At 50.2% G+C, this 21159-nt stretch overlaps 1 protein-coding gene across 1 annotated transcript in view; it reads right to left on the reverse strand.

The window, feature by feature from the left end:
* Nucleotides 1–21159, reverse strand: part of UNC13A (unc-13 homolog A) — a 104516-nt gene that overhangs the window by 64765 nt on the left and 18592 nt on the right. The window contains exons 7-14 of the mRNA XM_077921857.1: nucleotides 20054–20087; nucleotides 19039–19074; nucleotides 16983–17193; nucleotides 14459–14584; nucleotides 9933–10901; nucleotides 8481–8574; nucleotides 5538–5587; nucleotides 4446–4524 (exon numbers count right to left, since the gene is read on the reverse strand). Coding sequence (XP_077777983.1) covers nucleotides 4446–4524; nucleotides 5538–5587; nucleotides 8481–8574; nucleotides 9933–10901; nucleotides 14459–14584; nucleotides 16983–17193; nucleotides 19039–19074; nucleotides 20054–20087 — 1599 coding nt within the window. The remainder of the gene's footprint in view (nucleotides 1–4445; nucleotides 4525–5537; nucleotides 5588–8480; nucleotides 8575–9932; nucleotides 10902–14458; nucleotides 14585–16982; nucleotides 17194–19038; nucleotides 19075–20053; nucleotides 20088–21159) is intronic.

Genomic DNA, 21159 nt, shown 5'->3' on the forward strand with positions numbered 1-21159 from the left:
ACCCCCTCACATGCAAGACAGAGGTCATCAGCTTTCCCAACTTCAGCAGTCGGGGTTTACACAGGAGGAAAGACACAAAATAAACAGTGGCAACCAGTAGGAAAACTCGCGGAGGGGAAAGGCAGACAGAGATAGGGAGGATAGTCAAAGCTAGACGTTGCGAGAAGGGAGCGAGAAAGCGAAGAGAGGATAAGCATAGGAGCTCAGCAAGAGAGCACGAAATGTTGGAATTTTTGGCCATGGCAAAGCTGCACCCAGCGAGGATTCATTTTGTGATGCCCACCAAGGGGACTGCGGTTTATTTAAAATAAAATGAATGAAGGCACCGAGATATAATAATAATAAAAGGTAAAGGTAAAGGTACCCCTGCCCGTACGGGCCAGTCTTGACAGACTCTAGGGTTGTGCGCCCATCTCACTCAAGAGGCCGGGGGCCAGTGCTGTCCAGAGACACTTCCGGGTCACGTGGCCAGCGTGACAAGTTGCATCTGGCGAGCCAGCGCAGCACACGGAACGCCGTTTACCTTCCCGCCAGTAAGCGGTCCCTATTTATCTACTTGCACCCGGGGGTGCTTTCAAACTGCTAGGTTGGCAGGCGCTGGGACCGAGCAGCGGGAGCGCACCCCGCCGCGGGGATTCGAACCGCCGACCTTTCGATCGGCAAGCCCTAGGCGCTGAGGCTTTTACCCACAGCGCCACCCGCGTCCCTATAATAATAATAATAATTTATTATTTATACCCCCCTTCCGCCCATCTGGCTGGGCTTTCCACAGCCTCTCCACAGCCTTTGGAATGCAGCACAGAGATGTTGTTGGGCTGTCAGCTCCCACCATGGGAGTTGTAGGTCCAGAAACGCACAGAGGGCATGATTTTGGCCACCCCTGGTCCATGCGGACTGCCGCCAGGTCTTTAACGGAAGAAGCCGGGCATTGAACATGGGACCTTAGCATGCAGAAAACCGGTGCTCTGCCCACTGAGCTATGGCTCCTGGGAGCCCCCATGGAGTTGTCAACAAAGGCAAGCATGCAGAGGTAAGGTTTGAGGTCGACAATGCCAACCGCAGCATTGGAAAGGGGGAGCCTTTCTTTACACAACAATGGAGGGATATCCTTTGGGAAGGAGAGAAGGGTCGGGAGCGCCAGGGCATGTGTTGGAAGGGGAGAAAAAGGAGGATATTCAGACGCAGGGAGACAGGCTGATGTTCCTCATTGGACAAGGGTTCCGTCTTCTGTTAAAGCGACGGCGCCGTATGAAAATACAAGACAACCGATCCCGAAGCCTCTTGTAAGCTCACTGTTTCGGCAAGCCTGGCACCTTGGAGGGGCGTTCTCCAGAGTCTCTGTTCCCCCGCCCCCAGGCTGTCCATTAGGTGTGGTCAACGTTGTGTGGGATGTAATCCACCGGGAGCAGTCAAGTACAACATTCCTTGTTTTCCTAGAGGGGACATGCAAGGGGATGTTTGGTCCAGCCAGTCGAGCGTCCAGCCAGTCGAGCTGGAGCATCCTTCGTTTTGCATGTGACAGAAGGTGGGCGTGACCTCACCTGTCCAGGTAACGAAAGGACGAGTCACGCAGCACACCTCTCTCTTTTTAACGTCCTTCTTCGTTTGACCAGCTTTCAGCTAGGACTGCTCTGCTAGCTTCTCAGCTAGCAGAGGCACTGGGATCATTCCTCCCAATGGGGTAGACCCCCATGTATATATTTGTAACTAAGTCTGCCTTTAGGGATCGCGCTGTGCTCTGCCTGATTGTGAGTAAACTTCTTCTATTGACTTATGAATAAGATTGTGGTGTATTTATTCTTTTAAGAAAAATTCAAGGGAACTTGCCAGGAACGTATAATTCAATCCGAGACAGACTGAATTGTACAATAGTGAGAGGTTCACACGAGCCTGCAGCCAGCCATCTGCTGTGCATGTAAAAGGGGAATGTATTCCCCCATATGGGGTAGATCCACATGTACATATGTGTAACTAAGTCTGCCTTCAGGGATCCATCTGTGAACTGAATGTGTGAGTAAACTTCTTTTATATGCTTTACACAAGATTGTGTTGTGTCTATTCTTTTTAAGGGGGAGATAAGGGGACTTACCAGGAATCCAATATTAAGCGGCTTAAACGAGCCTGCATCAAGCTATCTGCTGTGCATGTAAAAGGGGAATGTAAAACTCTGCTAAGTAAAGGAACCTGCTAGCGCAAGTTAGGAAGGATATTAATAAACAATATATCCTCTCCTGCCACCCTGAACATTCCCACAAATGGTTAGTGTTAAGGTTTAGACTTATTACAAGTTATTTTAAGTTAAAGTCTGCTGCAACTGGATTTCTTATGGACAGCGCCAACCCTGAATGTATTGGATTTGTGAACATTATGCTCATTTGCTTTCAGTAGCAGTAAAGCGCTGCTGGATGAAATACAATTGCATCTGGTCTACTCTGGAAGAAATCCTGCAATGTGTTCAAGTTTTTACTCTGCTTAACGATACAGTGGAACCTTGATTCTCAAACGGCTTAGTTGTCGAACAAATCGGCTCCCGAACGCTGCAAACCCGGAAGTAAGTGTTCCGGTTTGTGAACGTTTTTTTGGAAGCCAAACGTCCGGCTTCCGATTGAGTGCAGGAAGCTCCCGCAGCCAATCGGAAGCCGCGCTTGGTTTTCGAACGGTTTCGGGAGTCGAATGGACTTCTGGAACGGATTAGGTTCGAGAACCAAGGCACATTACTCTGGATCAATACTGAGTACGATTCCATGACCAAATTTGCCACTGTACAGTGGTACCTTGGGTTACATACGCTTCAGGTTACGGACTCCGCCAACCTAGAAATAGTGCTTCAGGTTAAGAACTTTGCTTCAGGATGAGAACAGAAATTGGGCTCCGGCGGCGTGGCAGCAGCAGGAGGTCCCATTAGCTAAAGTGGTGCTTTAGATTAAGAACAGTTTCAGGTTAAGTACAGACCTCCAGAATGAATTAAGTACTTAACCTGAGGTACGACTGTATAGGCATTCTGCAAGCAATCTCCCCTACGTAATACTTCTCTTTATGTTTCTCTCTGTGTGCGCATGTGTGTACATGCATATACAAACACGCATGTGTGTGTCCCCAGCCAACACGGGAACCCCAAATCTCCCCAGACCAGGCTTGCGCCAAATCGGTGGAGCTTCCAAGAGAGCTTGCCGGATGCGGATGACGGGGGAACCTATACGATGCTCTCGCTTTAACCACCTCGTTCCTCACCAGGTCGCTGATGACTAATGGGAGAGATTTGCATCCAGGCCTAATGTCAGGCATGCTGTCTATGCAGCGCAGAAACTTGACCGCCGCTCCCCTGGGGGACGGAAGCAGCCCAAAAAACGTCCCAGAGAAGAAAGGGGGAAGAGAGGGGGTGGAAACAGAAAGAAGAATGAGCTGTATTAGCGAAGCAAAGTGAAGGCGAACTCAGCGAGGTGTGTGCCGCCGAAGAGCCGAGATAATGGAGGACAAGGCCTTCAACCCTGTGAGACAGTTCCGATTTCTTCTTGTTGTTGTTTTTTATTAAAGAAGAAGAAGAAGAAGAAGAAGAGGAAGAAGAAGAGGAAGAAGAAGAAGGGGAAGAAGAAGTAGAGGAAGAAGAAGGGGAAGAAGAAGGGGAAGAAGGGGAAGAGGGGGAAGAAGAGGAGGAGGAAGAAGTAGAGGAAGAAGAAGAGGAGGAGGAAGAAGAGGAGGAGGAGGAGGAAGAAGGGAGGAGGAGGAGGAGGAGGAAGAAGGGAGGAGGAGGAGGAGGAGGAGGAGGAGGAAGAAGGGGGGAGGAGGAGGAGGAGGAGGAGGAGGAGGAGGAGGAGGAGGAGGAGGAGGAGGAGGAGGAGGAAGAAGAAGAAGAAGAAGAGAAACGAATAAACACTTATCTGCGAGGGGATCTATTTTGGATTTAATCAGAAAATTAGCGACTTACTGCTGGGACTTTCTTAGTATGCTGCTAGATGCAACTGAAGGGCAGATCAATTCCTAATCTGTTAACTTTATGTTAATATAATGGTGGAGATGGCTTTTGTTTTAAGGGGGGGGGATGGGACGACACAATTGTTTCTGGACTTCCCCAAACCTCCTGAGGTGGAGCCTCTTGGTCAACTGTTTGCCAAGTCTGTGGTTGAGAGAAGATTTGAACCCAGGCGTTTCCTGGCCACTAGGTTAGCCCAGGTCTCGGGCTACAGAAAGGTCAGCACACCCCAAGTGTTAACCCTGGTTGAGAAGAGAATTTTGATTCTGGCCTGGAGCTCAGTTAAAAGAGGGGGGAACTGTCTGCAAGGTATAACTTTGCCACTCCTTTATCCCGGCTCCAGAGGGGGACACGGCAGAATTCCAGCGGCGTTTCCAGAGAAGGTGAAGCTAGCAGCTGCCAGAGAGAGAGAGAAGGAGAAAGAGAAAGAGAGAGAAATGGAAATGGGAGGAAAAAACGTTAAGAGAAACCTCACCAAATCGCTAACTAGGGGGATGGGTTTCCGTTTGCGAATATCAGGCATGCTATCAATTATGATGAGCCCGCCGCCCGGTCTGGAAAAAAGACAGAAACAGTCAGCACAGGACAGAGAGGAGAAAGGGAATATTGGGTTGGGGAGAGAGAGAGAGAAAGAGAGAGAGGATAGTGAGGAAAGGAGAGAGAAGGGAGGGGAGGGGAGGAAGGGGAGAGGAGTGGAGGAAGGGGGGAGGAGAAGAGAGAAGAGGGGAGGGAAGAGAGAAGGGAAGGGGAAGGGGAAGGGAGGGTAGAGGAGAGGGGGAGGGGAGAGAAGGGGAGGAGAAAAGGGGAGGGGAGTGAGGAGGGGAGGGGAGGAAAGGGGAGGAAAGGGGAGGGAAGAGAGAAGGAAAGGGGAGGGGGAGGGGAGAGGGGAAGGGGAGAGAGGAGGGGAGGAAAGGGGAGGGAGGGGAGAGTGGAGGGGAGGGGAGAGCGGAGGGGAGGGGAGGAAAGGGAGAGGGAGGGGAGGAGAAGAGAAGAGAGGGGAGGGAAGAGAGAAGGAAAGGGGAGGGGGGAGGGAAGAGGAGGGGGAGAGGAGAATTGCTGCATGCTTAACAGACTCAAAACACCAATTCGCATCAAATGCCCATCTGCTAACTTCACTCATTAACAAATATCAAGAGTTATCAGCACTGATCATGATTAAGCATCTTAATTATATATCAAACCATTAACAGTTATTACCTTTATTTGTTATAACCATCCATTGCAACCATCATTCATCGTTTTCCTCTTACCTGCCCTTTTCCGGGAAGGGCGGATTCCAAAAGCATTAAAATGCAATATTAAAATCAGATTTTTAAACAACAACAACAAACAGATTTGCAAATCTGTCCATGCATTTGGAGGTGTCTATGGGAAATTAAGGTAGCGGGCACCAGCCACCCAATTAAGAAGGTGAGCCAATTTAAGGGTTAAGAAAGGAAGGGAATCTGGGGGCAGAGATGGAGATAAGAGAATTTGGGATCAATCAATCAATCAATCAATCACAGCCACCTGAGACCCATCAAAAGGCATTTTGAATTTGAGACAGCATTCAGAGATTGCAACTCACCCGCCTTTAAACCACAGGGATTTCGATTCTCCGGATCCTTCGCCCCGAGCCTGTGAAGTAGAAAGGATCAGTTATTCTCTCTGGTAGGGTCTTGATCCTAGGAGACATTTCTCCGTGTGCGCTCCCCCCACCAGAGTTCATTCCTAAACAGGGCTGCCTTCAGATGTCTTCTAAAAGTTAGATAGTTGTTTATTTCCTTGACATCTGAAGGGAGGGTGTTCCACAGGGCGGGCGCCACCACCTAGAAGACCCTCTGCCTGGTTCCCTGTAACCTCGCTTCTCGCAGGGAGGGAACCGCCAGAAGGCCCTCGGCGCTGGACCTCAGTGTCCGGGCTGAACGATGGGGATGGAGATGCTCCTTCAGGTCTACTGGGCCATTTAGGGCTTTCAAGGTCAGCAGCAACACACTGAATTGTGTTCGGAAACGTCCTGGGAGCCAATGTAGGTCTTTCAGGAATATATGGTCTCGGCGGCTGCTCCCAGCCACCAGTCTGGCTGCCGCATTCTGGATTAGTTGCAGTTTCTGGGTCCCCTTCAAAGGCAGCCCCACGTAGAGCGCATGGCAGTAGTCCAAGCGGGAGATAACCAGAGCATGCACCACTCTGGCCGTGCTTTGGGAACCTCTGATCTAGAGGGTCGCTGCTTTCCCACCCATGGCCTACAACATTGGCTCCATTCATAAAGAACATCTCGCTTGGCTTTGTCCACACAGATGGGCAGAAGTTCTCAAGGGCTTGATTCTGGAGCATTTCAGGCGTGCCAGGGGCCGAACGTGGGACTTGGCACACTGGGAAAAGATGCTCTAACAAGGAGTGATGGCCTCTACCCTACACACTGTGGTAGCAATTTTGAGGTCTTAGATATACGGTAATGTTCATAACCGCACGTACATAGATCAGCACAGGAAGACCGACCAGAAGCCATTTTGATTCCTAAACTGAGCATATGTTTTCTCTGCAAGGTCAAGGTAGAAAAGCCTCCCCATTGTCTTTTCCTTCACAAATCCTGTCTTAAGGGTATGTCTGTGTTTGAATAGGGTGTGAGCCTGTGACCTGGCCCAGGAACTAAGTATTTATCACTACAAAAGACTGGCCAGGCTCCCCAGGAAATCCAATCAAGTAACCTGCCAGACAGGAGATAAACAAGGACAGGAGAAAAACAACATTCAAATTTCTGTTGTAGACCGCCTTTTCTGTGATGTAGGTGTGATGTATCTGAGGGGTGGTCTTAGTTTACACCCCTTCTGTGATGTATGTATGATGTTTCTGGGGGTGGTCTTGATCTACAGGGTGGCAATTTCAAAAGTCTTTATAAGGCCTTGCATGGCATTTTTCTGGGTCCCTCCTCTCTCCTGCGGGTGAGGGGAGCATCCTGTTGCAACAGATCAATAAAGATCAGGCTTACTAGCTGCTTTGCTTCTCAATATTCTCTGGTTGGCCTCTGTTATTCTCTCCTACCAATAGGGAACCTATGTAAGGACTCTATATGGGCTCTTGGATACCCCATAAGGGAAAAGGGCAATTTTTTTATTTAGAAGAAGAAGAAGAGTTTGGATTTGATATCCCGCCTTTCACTCCCTTTAAGGAGTCTCAAAGCGGCTCACATTCTCCTTTCCCTTCCTCCCCCACAACAAACACTCTGTGAGGTGAGTGGGGCTGAGAGACTTCAGAGAAGTGTGACTGGCCCAAGGTCACCCAGCAGCTGCAGGTGGAGGAGCGGAGACGCGAACCCGATTCACCAGATTACGAGACTACCGCTCTTAACCACTACACCACACTGGCTCTCACCACACTGGCTCCCACTTACAACAACGCAACCTAGGTTTCTAGTCCTCATCGCGCTGGATACATGTAGGAAGATGTTCTGGGAAGATATTCAGAGGACCTCTGGCGGCGCTTGAGGAAACTCTTACCTGCAATCCCAGAGGGAGACAGAGAGTGACGGAGACACAAAGATGGCGGTGGCTCTGAGCAAACTGAAAAGTGAAGGTGCCCCCAAGTGGGGGCAGCTTTGGGGCCAAAAGAAAATGAAGAAGAAAAAGATGGCGGGTGGAGTCTAAAAGCAAAACAAAAATTATAGGTACCGTCAGAACTCAACAAACGGGTGAAGAGGACCAAAGAGGGATGGGAGGAAGGTACAAACTTAAATTTAGACACTCTGGTGAGACATGGAATGGAGATGTGAGTGCAGCGCAGGGTGGTCCATTAGGATAAATTGGGGGCACACCCCCCCCAACCTAGCCAGGGACACGGGTGACACTGTGGTCTAAACCGCAGAGCCTAGGGCTTGCTGATTGGAAGGTCAGCGGTTCGAATCCCCATGACGGGGTGAGCTCCCGTTGCTCGGTCCCTGCTCCTGCCAACCTAGCAGTTCGAAAGCACGTCAAAGTGCAAGTAGATAAATAGGTACCGCATTCGCTCCATAAGATGCACACACGTTTCCCCTTGCTTTTTAGGAGGGGGAAAGTGAGTCTTATAGAGGAAAAAATATACGGTATTTAATTCGGAAAATTAAGCAGGCGGGCGCAAATTTGCAGAATATCACAAAATCAAATTCCCAGTGCACTGCCTCCCATTTCTGTAAGCGAAAACAGCTCAAGTAGGAACTCTCAAATCTGAAGGTGTAAAAGATTTGGATCGTCAGGGGGAAATGGTTAATAATAGGACCCACAAAGGGGAGGAGTCAAGGAGATTCCCTGAAGTCGCGTTTTTATGTCCCACGTTCGATATACGGCTGTAAAATTGCAATTCGAAAAAAGCAAACGAATAAATTCTTTTTTTAAAAAAAGAACTCTCGAATCTGCAGAGAATTTTGGAAGCGCCTATGACGGAAGGGAGTTTGGTGCAGTTGGGAAAGGAGGCGGGGCTTCACGGCCAGGGGGAGGAGCCTAAATCGACTGCATTTGAATACGGGCGACGAGGGAGAGTAACCGGACACGCTTACCTCCTGAAGTTGCATGCATACTTTGTTGAAAGCCCGCAGCCAATTCGCCTTCGCTCGGGCTTTCGGGTCCACCAGTTCTGCCTCTATCTTCTCCCTGCAGCCGAAACCAACAGAGGCAACTCGCTGAATGATAAATAACCATGTCAAAACCAAGCGCCGCCCACTTTTGCTTCTGGCCCCGCCCACCACTCGCATGTGGGGACCCCCCCTGAAAATTCCCCAGAAATTAACGTGGCTCCTGATCTCCTTCCCCCTGATGTGCAGTTTATGAGTTCCACGCATTTGATTTATTATTTGCAGACGTGGGTACTAGCCAGTAGGGATAAGGTTGCCGTATTTCAAAAAGTAAAAATCAGGGCACCCCGAAAGTTGTCGGGCTTTCTTACAGCAAACCCCAAAGTCATTGCGCAGCAAAAAACCCCCAAGATTTTTCCACTGGCTTGTCTAAGATCCAGGACAAAGTGGAAATTCCCTGCCGGACATCAATTCCAGCTATTAAATCCCAGTAATGTCAGTGTTATCTGGGACGCGGGTGGCGCTGTGGGTAAAACCTCAGCGCCTAGGACTTGCCGATCGCATGGTCGGCGGTTCGAATCCCCGCGGCGGGGTGCGCTCCCGTTGCTCGGTCCCAGCGCCTGCCAACCTAGCAGTTCGAAAGCACCCCCGGGTGCAAGTAGATAAATAGGGACCGCTTACCAGCGGGAAGGTAAACGGCGTTCCGTGTGCAGCTCTGGCTCGCCAGATGCAGCTTTGTCACGCTGGCCACGTGACCCGGAAGTGTCTCCGGACAGCGCTGGCCCCAGGCCTCTTGAGCGAGATGAGCGCGCAACCCTAGAGTCTGTCAAGACTGGCCCGTACGGGCAGGGGTACCTTTACCTTTACCTTTAATGTCCGTGTTATAAGAATTCTAAGGTCTCAAATATAAATTCTGATGTTCCTAAATGTACAAGGCAAACACATACGTAGCTATATAAACCACGTGTCTGAAATAGTACAGGGGAGCAATCTGGAAGCCATTTGGACTCTCCCAGGTAAAGGTAAAGGGACCCCTGACCATTAGGTCCAGTCGTGGCCGACTCTGGGGTTGCAGCGCTCATCTCACTTTACTGGCCGAGGGAGCCGGCGTACAGCTTCCGGGTCATGTGGCCAGCAGGACTAAGCCGCTTCTGGCGAACCAGAGCAGTGCACGGAAACGCCGTTTACCTTCCCGCCGGAGTGGTACCTATTTATCTACTTGCACTTTGACGTGCTTTCAAACTGCTAGGTTGGCAGGAGCAGGGACCGAGCAACGGGAGCTCACCCCTTGGCAGGGATTCGAACCGCCAACCTTCTGATCTGGCCCCCGGATTGGGCCGGATCCGGCCCCCAGGCCTCAGTTTGCCCACCCATGCTCCGGCGAGTCGTTTCCAGCCACCGCAAACCTCCCTGCCCGTTTCCACCCGTGTCTCTTACCTCTCCTCTTCCTTGGGGGGTTCTTCCTCCGGGGGGGCTTCCTCCGGGGCGGGGGCCTCTTCCGCCGGTGCCTCCTTCTGCTGGCCTGCCAGAAGCTCTTCCGCCGTCTCTTCTGGCGCCTTCCGCTGCTGTTGCGGCGGCTGCGGCGGCTGCAATGATTGTGCCGGCGGCTGCTGCTCTGCTTTTTGCTGCTGCTGTGCTTGTTGTGGCTTCTGCTGTTGTTGCTGCTGTGCCTGTAGTGGCTTCTGCTGTTGCTGCTGCTGTGCCTGTAGTGGCTTCTGCTGTTGCTGCTGCTGTGCCTGTAGTGGCTTCTGCTGTTGCTGCTGCTGTGCCTGTAGTGGCTTCTGCTGTTGCTGCTGCTGCGCCTGTAGTGGCTTTTGCTGTTGCTGCTGCTGCGCCTGTAGTGGCTTCTGCTGTTGCTGCTGCTGCGCCTGTAGTGGCTTCTGCTGTTGCTGCTGCTGTGCCTGTAGTGGCTTCTGCTGTTGCTGCTGCTGTGCCTGTAGTGGCTTCTGCTGTTGCTGCTGCTGCGCCTGTAGTGGCTTCTGTTGTTGTTGTTGCTGCTGTGCTTGTAGTGGCTGTTGCTGAGGTGCCTGTAGTGGCTTCTGCTGGGATGGCGTGCCTTGCGGCGGCTGCGGCAGCTGGCCCTTCTGCTGCTGCTGCTGCTCTTGCTGCGGGTAGGCATCCCCGGGGTAGGTCTCAGGTTCGGGTTCCCCCACCTTGTCCTCGGGGTAGTACTCCTCGTTATCGCTGTACTCCTCGTTAAACTCATCCTCGTCCAAGTAGAGGTCGTCTTCGTCCTCGTCCCAGCGCGGCGAGTCCTTGTGGTAGCTGACCGAGCTGTGGCAGGAGTGGTACGAGTCCCCGTCCCGCTCGTCCAGGCTGATGTCGTCGGGGTCGAAGTCGTCGCTCAGCTGAGAGCTGCCCTGGCTCAGCTCCCCCGACGAGGCGTAGCGGCTGCTCCCCGTGGGGCTGCAATGGTGCGTCGGGGTTAGAGAAACCAAGCGGGGAGAGACAGACAGAGAGGCTTAGCAAGGGAACGGCCTCGCAAGCAGAAAACCCCACATACAAACCCCTTCCCTCCCCGGATAGCATTGGGAGAGAGAGAGATGCTGCCAGTCAGTGCAGGCTACATTAGCTAGACGGACCCAGCTGCCTGATTTGCTCTAGGACAGCCTCCTACATTCCGGAGGGGCATATGGACATTAGGGTTATTCTTTTATTTTCAAACTTACGGTATTTTTGGCTCTATAAGACTCACTTTTCCCCTCCTAAAAAGTAAGGGGAAATGTGTGTGCGCCTTATGGAGCGAATGCAGGCTGCGCAGCTATCCCAGAAGCCAGAACAGCAAGAGGGATTGCTGCTTTCACTGCGCAGCGATCCCTCTTGCTGTTCTGGCTTCTGAGATTCAGAATATTCTTTTTCTTGTTTTCCTCCTCCAAAAACTAGGTGCGTCTTGTGGTCTGGTGCGTCTTATAGAGCGAAAAATACGGTAAATGGTAAAAACGAAATTCGAAGGAATCTCCTATGTGGGTCCTATTATTAATCTTTTCCTCCCACATCTTTTACGATAATCCAAACCTATTACTTCTTCCATTATGTCCAGAATCAGCCTTAAACTACAAGTGCTATTCCAATCCCACTAACAATTTTAACCGTTAACAGAGGTCTTTAAGTTATCATTTCCCCCCATTCCTTGTTAAAATTTTGGTCTTCCTGATTTCTGACTTCTGATTTCATTTTAGCCATCGATCCATAAAATGAAAGCAATAAACAATGTACTGCAGTCACACAATCCATCAGTAGCTGAACTGGTTTCCACACAGTCACAAAAAAAGCCACAAAAACGCAAAATAGAAAGCAAAAACAGACAGACCTCAGCGTCACACTCAAATCGGAAGCGTAACACTCAAAACAGAACACGTTCGGCTTCCGAAAAGAGTTCACAAACCGGAACACTTAACTTCCGGGTTTTCAGTGTTTGGGTTCCAAGTTGTTTGAGTACCAAAGGCGTTTGAGAACCAAGGCACCACTGTGCTTTAAAACACACAGAAGTTAAAATACTAACGCAGATTAAAACTGCCTCAGCTTTCTAAGCCTCTTGTCTAAACGACCAGGCACTTCAAGCGACCAGGGTTATAAAAACCAACACATGCTCCCAGAGCAAATTTGGGTGTCTCTGCAGATTTCAGAGGTCCAGTTAACGCACTTAGGAAACAGGGAGCGTCTGTGAGGAATGGGTCTGCTTAAGGTCGGGATGTGGGGATGAAGCTGCCAGATTCCCATCATCTGAGGTCCAGCTCCGAGGGCCTTCTGGCGGTTCCCTCCCTGCGAGAAGTGAGGTTACAGGGAAGCAGGCAGAGGGCCTTCTCGGTGGTGGCTCCCGCCCTGTGGAACGCCCTCCATGGGCTGTTTTGCTGCCGTTGGACGTCTTGAATGGCAAGACCTGCTCCCTGCCTCTCCCCACTGCCCCCCAAACCCCATTCCCTGTAGCCACCTCCTCCAACTCCTTCTGGCCCCACAGATTTCCCCCCCACCCAAGCCATTACCAGCGATGAATCACACAAACACACACACACACACACACACACACACACACACACACATATTAAGAGACAGCAGCCAGGGAACACAGAGCATTGGGACCACAAACATCGCCCTGTCCTTTCATTATTATTATTATTATTATTATTATTATTATTATTATTATTATTATCACAGCTGTCAACTTTCTCCTTTTCTTGCGAGGGATCCTATTCGGAATAAGGGAATTTCCCTTAAAAAAGGGAAAACATTGACAGCTACGATTATATATAAAAGGACAACTCCCTGCATATGGAAAGCTAGCCTGTCAAGGAAAAAAGGAGCTCGCTCCATTTTTAACACGCACCCTCGTTCTCAGGGGGGCTAACTTGAATAAAAATATTGGGGGGGCAAGTAAGTCCTGCTCCGTGATCGATCATATGACACCATTCGAATGGCAATGTCCATCAACTTTAGGAGGGGCCAGCCCCCTCAAATATTTAATTTTTTGGGGGGTGAAGACCCCTCAGGCCTTAGGAGTTGGCTCCTATGTCTGTTCTGAAGCGGCGTAATCCATCCGACTGCCTCAGGACATAGCGGGAGGGACTGAGCCGAACTACCGTGTTTTTTGCTCTATAAGACTCACTTTTTCCCTCCTAAAAAGTAAGGGGAAATGTGTGTGCGTCTTATGGAGTGAATGCAGGCTGCACAGCTATCCCAGAAGCCAGAACAGCATGAGGGATCGCTGCTTTCACTGCGCAGCGATCCCTCTTGCTGTTCTGGCTTCTGAGATTCAGAATATATATTTTTTCTTGTTTTCCTCCTCCAAAAACTAGGTGAGTCTTGTGGTCTGGTGCGTCTTATGGAGCGAAAAATACGGTATTTCATTTCTGATACACAAATCCCGCTTTGACTTCGCTTCCGGACACATCTTATTGCGGAAGAAACATAGAGACCAGGGCTGGGAAGCACACAGAAGGCAGGGGGAAGAAGAGGCCACAACGATTCACGGTGGGTGGAAGACGAAAGTCCTTCGGCAACCCCCACGACAGCTACCAGTCACCACCAGAACACCTCTGAGCAAGCGCAGAGTTCTACGGGAAAGCACATGCAGACAGGATACGGTGGGGAACACTCCTGGATTAGACTGAAACCACGCCTCCAGCTCTGGCGTAGGTGGGGCTTAGGGTGACCACCCCACAGATACCTCCAGGGACTTTGGGATTTTTGGAAACGGACAAGCTCCCTTGAGGACGGCGAGGCAGAGAGAAAAAGTTGGGGAAGATGTTGAAATTCTCTCCAGCCCAATTTCTCCCCAGGGTTTTGGAGTTCCGGACAGCCATAGCTGTCAACTACGTCTTGCGAGGAATCCTATTTGGAATAAGGCAATTTCCCTTTTAAAAAGGGGAAAGGAACAGCCTGGGTTCCGTTTCCAAAGCGGAAACCTACAAATCCCTAGGTTTCATAGCACAGGAAAAAATCATTCCTCCAACCCCCTCAAAATGCAGGAATTTCAGCTAAAGCATCCCTGACCGTCCACCCTCTGTTTACAAATCTCCAAGGAAGGAGATTCCCCTTCCATCTCACTGCCGAACATCTCTTGTTGTCGCAAAGTTCCTCCTGACGTTTTCGTCTGGATCTCCTCCCTCGTCGCTCGAAGCCACGGGTTCGAGTCCTACCCTCCCGGAGCGGGAGGAAACAAGCTCGCTCCATCTTCCATGGGACAGAGATATGTGAAGATGGCTCTCCTACGTCCTCTTTCCCAAGCTAAACATCCCCAGCTCCTTCAACCGTTCCTCATCAGGCGCCTTTGGCCATCTCCACCCAACCACCCAACTCCCTTCCCCAGAGGTGGGTCGAGTCGGCCACAGCTGGAAGGATGCTACCAGCCTAACCCAGGGTGCAGAACGCCAAAGAACCACGTTACTCTGCGAAAATAATAATAAGAATAAAGGCACACTTCGAGAGACACAGAGATAGAGAGAGACAGAGAGAGAGAGACCCACCTATCCGATAGGTCTAGGGTGCGCCTGCTCTCGAGCGAGGGCTGGCGACTCGTGTGTCTGCTCGAGCCGGAAGCAGACTCAGCGTCGCTGTGTCCGTTTGCGGCAGAGTCTACGCTACCGTAGCGTCTGCCGGAGGATCGGGGAAGGGGGAGAGGAAGAGGGTCAGCATTTGGCAAGTCAGAGAGAGAGAGACAAGACCACCTTCCCCTGTCACGTTCAAAGACCATTTCTGCTTCCAGAGGGTGGGAGGAGAGGGAAGAGGCATAGGGAAAGGCAGACACATTCATCGACTTGGAGAGGGACCCTGGGGTCATCTAGTCCAACCCGCCGCAAAGCAGGAATCTCAGGCGGCCAATCGAATCGCAGAACGGTAGAGTTGGCAGTAGCGCGCTTGCGAGGTCGGTTCGGTGGCGTTTTGAGGGATGGAGGGTGCTGAGCTTACACCTGAACCACAGTCTTCCCCCCCCCAAAACCCCCACACACCCCCAATAGTCTTAGCGTCGTAGGAAACGACCCAAAGGATCTTCAGATCTAACACCCCCCCTACAATCATGACGAAATCTGCCTGGACATAAGGCTGTTGGAAGAGACCCTGCTGTGATTGGACCAAAGATTTATCCAGCCCAGGGTTCTGGTGGCCAATGGAATTTTGAACCTGTATGATCTGATCTAAACTTGTGGTTCCCAGAAACTCGTAACCGTGGGCCAACTACTGGGAACCCTACGGAGCCATCAGAACTCGTAGCCATGGGTCGCCTTATAAGAACCTCAGAAAAGAACCTGCAAAGGCCCATCTAGTCTTCCGGTGGCCAACCGGGTGCCCACAGTGCAGGAACTGAAAGCGACAGCCCACCGTCCCCAGTTGCAATTCCCAGTAGCTGATATTCGGGGGGCATTTACTCCCTTCCAACAGCGGAGGGATCAGCACCGTGGCAAAAAGCCAACGATGGCCTCTTCCTGTGGCAGTGAGTTCCGCAGGTGAACTCTGTTCCGTGTAGAGAAGGATTTCCTTTTGTCCCTCCTGAATCTCTCCTAACGGTCTGGGGCACCTTTACCTTTTTATTACGGGCTTAAGGTGTCATGGGCTTTGAAGTTGCAGGTAGGTCTGCCATAGTTGAAACAAAATTAAAAAAAAGGCCTTCCAGTAGGCTTTGAAGACACTCGAACTCAGGACGCAAGGGAGAAACGTGCTAAGCGGAAGGCACGCTTGGCAAACCCTCACCGGGATCAACTCCCGCCCGGAAACAAATGTCCCCACTGTGGAAGGACGTGGGGATCCAGAATTGACCTCCACATGGACATGCCCGAGGGTGAAGGCCTTTTGGGAAATGATTTATAACGAGCTGAAAAAGGTATTTAGATATACCTTTCAGAAGAAACCAGAGGCCTTCCTTTTGGGCATTGTGGGCCAGAGAGTGTTAAAGAAGGATAGGACTTTCTTTTTATATGCAACTACAGCAGCAAGAATTTTACTAGCTAAACACTGGAAGGCACAGGAATTACCCACACTGGAAGAGTGGCACACGCAACTGATGGACTATATGGAACTGGCTGAGATGACCGGCAGAATTCGAGACAGAGGAGAAGATGCAGTGGAAGAGGATTGGAGAAAATTTAAGGACTATTTACAAAAACATTATAAATTATTTGAATGTTGAGAATTTGCTAAGTTTTGAGGAAAACATGCTTCATTATTGAAATTCGGATATGATTATGATTGAGTTATGATTGAGAAAAGCTTAAATTTTTCAAAATCAATAATTAGATGAAAGTAGAATAATATACGAAACAAGGTAACAATTTGCTATATAACCTTTATTATAAAAATACAGAGATGGAGGAGGTGGGGAAGTCCAATGGATAATGAAAAAAGATTTGGAAGAAGGAGTTTTGTCTTTGCTTCTATTTGTTTTCCTTTCTTTCTTTTCTGTAAAAAACGGCTTTTGTTGAGTTATTGACAATGTATCTCGACCTTGGAAAACAAAGCAATAAAAAATATTTAAAAAAAAAAAAAAAACAGAATTGACCTCCACAATCGCTTACGGACTCATTGTTAAAACCGTGTTTATGGAAGACAATCTTACTTGGTTACGAGGGATCGCCAAAGAAGAAGAAGAGGAAGAGGAAAAAGAAGAAGAGGAGGAGGAAGAAGAGGAGGAGGAAGAGGAGAAGGAGGAAGAGGAGGAAGAAGAAGAAGAGGAGGAGGAGGAAGAAGAGGAAGAAGAAGAGGAAGAGGAAGAGGAAGAGGAAGAAGGATGACCATAGAAGAAGAAGAAATAGCAGCATTCTTCATAGGCTTGGTTCTGTTCTGGTGGCGGGGCCCATCTACCTGCATCCTAAAACAGAGCGCTGGGCTCAATGAACCTTTGGTCCGATCTAGTCCAACGTTTCCCTTCCAACAACCTGGTGCCCACTTCTGGCCAAAGCTCCCCAGCTGCGATCAGGACCACCCCACCCCACCTCTGCCCCATGGAGGCTTCTTGTGCCTTTCCCCAGGAAGGTCCCCGGCTTCCGTCTGGTCTACCTCATGGGCCGATGGTCAGAGTAGTCCATATCGTAGCTCTGCATGGAATCAGCGTAAGAGTCCCTGGTCGCTCTCTGCTGGTGCCTCATGGGGTATTGGTGGACCGAAGCGTTGGGCTGGGAGGTGGTGTAAAAAGGAGGCGGGATGCTGTTGCTGGTCTCGCTGCGGTAGTCGCTGTCGCGGTCATCCATGGTGCTGTCTGGGTCATCATCTGGAGAAGAAGGTAAAGGTAAAGGGACCCCTGACCGTTAGGTCCAGTCGTGGCCGACTCTGGGGTTGCGGTGCTCATCTCGCTTTACTGGCCGAGGGAGCCGGCGTACAGCTTCCGGGTCATGTGGCCAGCAGGACTAAGCCGCTTCTGGCGAACCAGAGCAGCGCACGGAAACGCCGTTCACCTTCCCGCCAGAGTGGTACCTATTTATCTACTTGCACTTTGAGGTGCTTTCGAACTGCTAGGTTGGCAGGAGCATGGACTGAGCAATGGGAGCTCACCCCGTCATTGCGGGAATTCGAACCGCCGACCTTCTGATCGGCAAGTCCTAGGCTCTGTGGTTTAACCCACAGCGCCACCCGCGTCCCTCTGGAGAGGAGGAGGACCACCCAATTTCGCAAGTTAGGAAAAGGCCCGTTCTCATAACAAGGGGTGGCCATCTTTGTGTTCAGGCCTGGAGCTCTGGGGTGCGTGCAAACGCACACCTTTGCATATTTGTGTTTCCTTGTTTGTTTGTTTTCCCGGGGACATTAGAGAGGGGAGGTCGGGATTCAGGAAGGGGGGAAATGTCTCGACTGGGGGGGCGGGATGGGATTCGGGGAGAACAACGGTACTGGTCGATGGCAGAAAAGAACGAGGGGGGACACTGAGAGAGGTGGACGGAGCAATGCGGACACCCAGAGAATTGGAGGCCTTTTCTCCAAAAGCAAAAATTGGAAGGGACCCAAAGGGCATCTATTCCAACCCCCCTGCAATGCTGGTCCGCAAATTTGTTTGCGCCACCCATGGCAGGGGCGAGCGCCCTGTGTTTTAGCTACCAGGAGGATGGAGAAGTGAAAGGAAGACGGGTCACAGGGAGATAAGACATGAGAAGGAACTGGAGTTTCCTGATTATGGGGGGAAGGCGAACCCACACTGCTCTGGGGAGGTAAAAAAACGATCTGCAATCTGCTTAATAATAATAATAATAATAATAATAATAATATAATATTTATACCCTGCCCATCTGGCCGGGTTTCCCCAGCCACTCTGGGTGGCTCCCAACAGAAGATTAAAAACATCAAACATTAAAAACTTCCCTAAACAGGGCTGCCTTCAGACGTCTTCTAAAAGTCAGATAGTTGCTTGTTTCCTTGACATCTGATGGGAGGGTGCCACCACCAAGAAGGCCCTCTGCCTGGTTCCTTGTAACCTCACTTCTCACAGGGAGGAAACCGCCAGAAGACCCTCGGGAGATGGACCCCGGTGTCCGGGGTGGAGACGCTCCTTCAGGTCTACTGAGCCGTTTAGGGCTTTCAAGGTCAGCACCAACCCTTTGAATTGTGCCTGGAAACATCCTGGGAGCCAATAAAGGAAATAAACAACTATCTGTGTTAAGTTGTGGGCGAACATATCAGACGACAAAGTGATTCTTCAAACAGCTCTTCTTTATTCAGATTCCAGAACAGAACTGAACTGAGGAGATCAGTCAGCCTGCTTATATAGAGCTCCAGTACTTTGTTACTGTAACAACTTTCTAAAACTATCCAATCACTGAACGTCACTTTCGATCCTTCATTTGCATACAGACTATCCAATCACTGAATGTCACTTTCGATCCTTCATTTGCATAACTATCTACAGTATCCCCCTGCTGGCCCAGGGTGAGAACTTCCGTACATAACAATCTGACTTTTAGAAGACGTCTGAAGGCAGCCCTGTTTAGGGAAGTTTTTTAATGTGTGATGTTTTTAATATTCTGTTGGGAGCCGCCCAGAGCAGCTGTGTTTGAAGAGGCCTGCATAGCGAAATGGGTAGAAATTGGGGGTACGGAGGTCTAGAAGTGGGGGCGGGTCATATACTTACTTTGTTGATCTCCCCAGCCAAAATAATTCCAGTTGCCTATGAAAAAAAAGAAGACCAAGAAGACGTGTCCCTTTAAGAGACAGGCCAAGTCTAAATAAAGGCATTACCTTTTTTCGCCCCCAAGGGAAGAGGTAACTGGACCATTCCAGGAGAAATGGACCCCTTCCATTTCTCCTCCCGCTTCGCTGAAGGGGCGCTGTGTAGAGAGGGAAAACTGTGCAGCGCCTCTCCAGCAAAGCTAAGCCTGGAGGGCAAGAGGGATCGGTGTGCACCGACCCATATCACTCTCCAGGCTTCAGGCGGTTATCCGCAAGCCTTCAGAGCGCAGCAGGAGTTCCCGCTGCACTCCGAAGGCTTGCGGATAGCTACCTGAAGCCCCCGGAGCGCAGCGGGAGTTCCCTGCACTCCGGGGGCTTCAGACGGCTTCAGCGAAAGCAACGCGAAGCCTCCGGAGCGCGGAGGGAGCGCTCCCTCTGCGCTTCGGAGGCTTCGCTTTGCTATCGCTGAAGCCAAGAAGCCTGCATTCGCTCCATAGGACGCACAAACATTTCCCCTTCATTTTTGGAGGGGGGAAAGTGCGTCCTATAGAGCGAAAAATACGGTACTTTGCTCCCAAACTCGAGACTTTCCTGAGACTTAAAAGTGGGGTGGGAGAGAGACAAAGCAGGGAGGGGGGACAAATGGGGATAAGGGAGACACAGAGGGGAGGGTCGAGAAGCAAGGGGGGGACTTCTGCCAGCCAGGTGACCCCCTTTTGGGTGGCCAAGCCCTCCAAGCGAGGTACCTTCCAAACCAGAGATGGAGGGTCATGGAAAGACCTTCACAGATACTGTATACCCTGAGTCAGGGGTGCAGAACGTGTCTTGTTAGACTCCAACTCCCAGAAACCATTGCAACCACCAGCAAGGATGCTGGGACCTGGAGTCCAGCAGGTCACAGAGGGACAGGACCTACTTGGGGCATGGGGGAAGTGAGATCGAATTCCCTAAAATTCACAAGCGAGGCAAACACTTACAGCACTGAGATCCGGGTACGGGCAGCGGCTTCTCCTGTTTACCCCGAGAACGAGAACGGGAACCCCAAGATTTAGAGAGGGGGGGAGCAGACAGAGAGAAGAGGGAAGGGGAAGAGTCAGTGTCTATCTGAGAACAACTTAAAATACCTTTTAAAAAATACTTTACAGTTACAGTGGTACCTTGGTTCTCAAACATCTTGGGACTCAAACAACTTGGAACCCAAACAATGCAAACCCGGAAGGAAGTGTTCCGGTTTGCAAACTTTTTTCGGAAGCCGAACGTGCTCCGTTTTAAGTGTTACGCTGAGTTCTGTCTGTTTTTGCTCTTTATTTTGCGTTTTCGTTTTTGCGGCTTTTGGGCTTTTGTTTTTGTGACGGTGTGGAACCCAGTCCAGCTACTGATGGAACGATTGCGCAGCTGCAATACATTGTCTATTGCTTTCGTTTTATGGATCAACGGCCTCGTTAGATAGTAAAATTCATGTAAAATTGCTGTTTTAGGGGTTGTTTTTGAAAGTCTGGAACGGATTAATCCATTTTGCATTCCTTTCTATGGGAAAGTGAGCCTTGGTTTTGGAACACGTTGGTTTTGGAACAGACTTCCAGAACATATTAAGTCTGAGAACCAAGGTACCGCTGTATTAAAGAAAACAAGATCACAAAAATCTAATAAAAATAACAGCAATATGTCATTAAAATGTGACAAAAGTTCATGCAATTGAACGCCACCCGCATCCCATATGGCTAACTTAGATCTCTTCATTTCAATGGGTCTAGTCTGAGTAAGGAAACACACACACACACACACACACACACACACAACCATGCTGGTAAGAAGACCATGAATGCTAAAAGCCAGGAAGGAATCTGGATGAACAAGTCCCTGCCTGGAAGCTTCCATGTTTCAGATAAGGCCAATGCAATTCTGGGCTGCATCAATAGGAGTATAGCATCTAGATCAAGGGAAGTAATAGTGCCACTGTATTCTGCTCTGGTCAGACCTCACCTGGAGTACTGTGTCCAGTTCTGGGCACCACAGTTCAAGAAGGACACTGACAAACTGGAACGTGTCCAGAGGAGGGCAACCATGCCTTATGAGGAACGGC

Source organism: Podarcis muralis, chromosome 18, assembly GCF_964188315.1.
Source record: "Podarcis muralis chromosome 18, rPodMur119.hap1.1, whole genome shotgun sequence".
Taxonomy (NCBI): Eukaryota; Metazoa; Chordata; class Lepidosauria; order Squamata; family Lacertidae; genus Podarcis; species Podarcis muralis.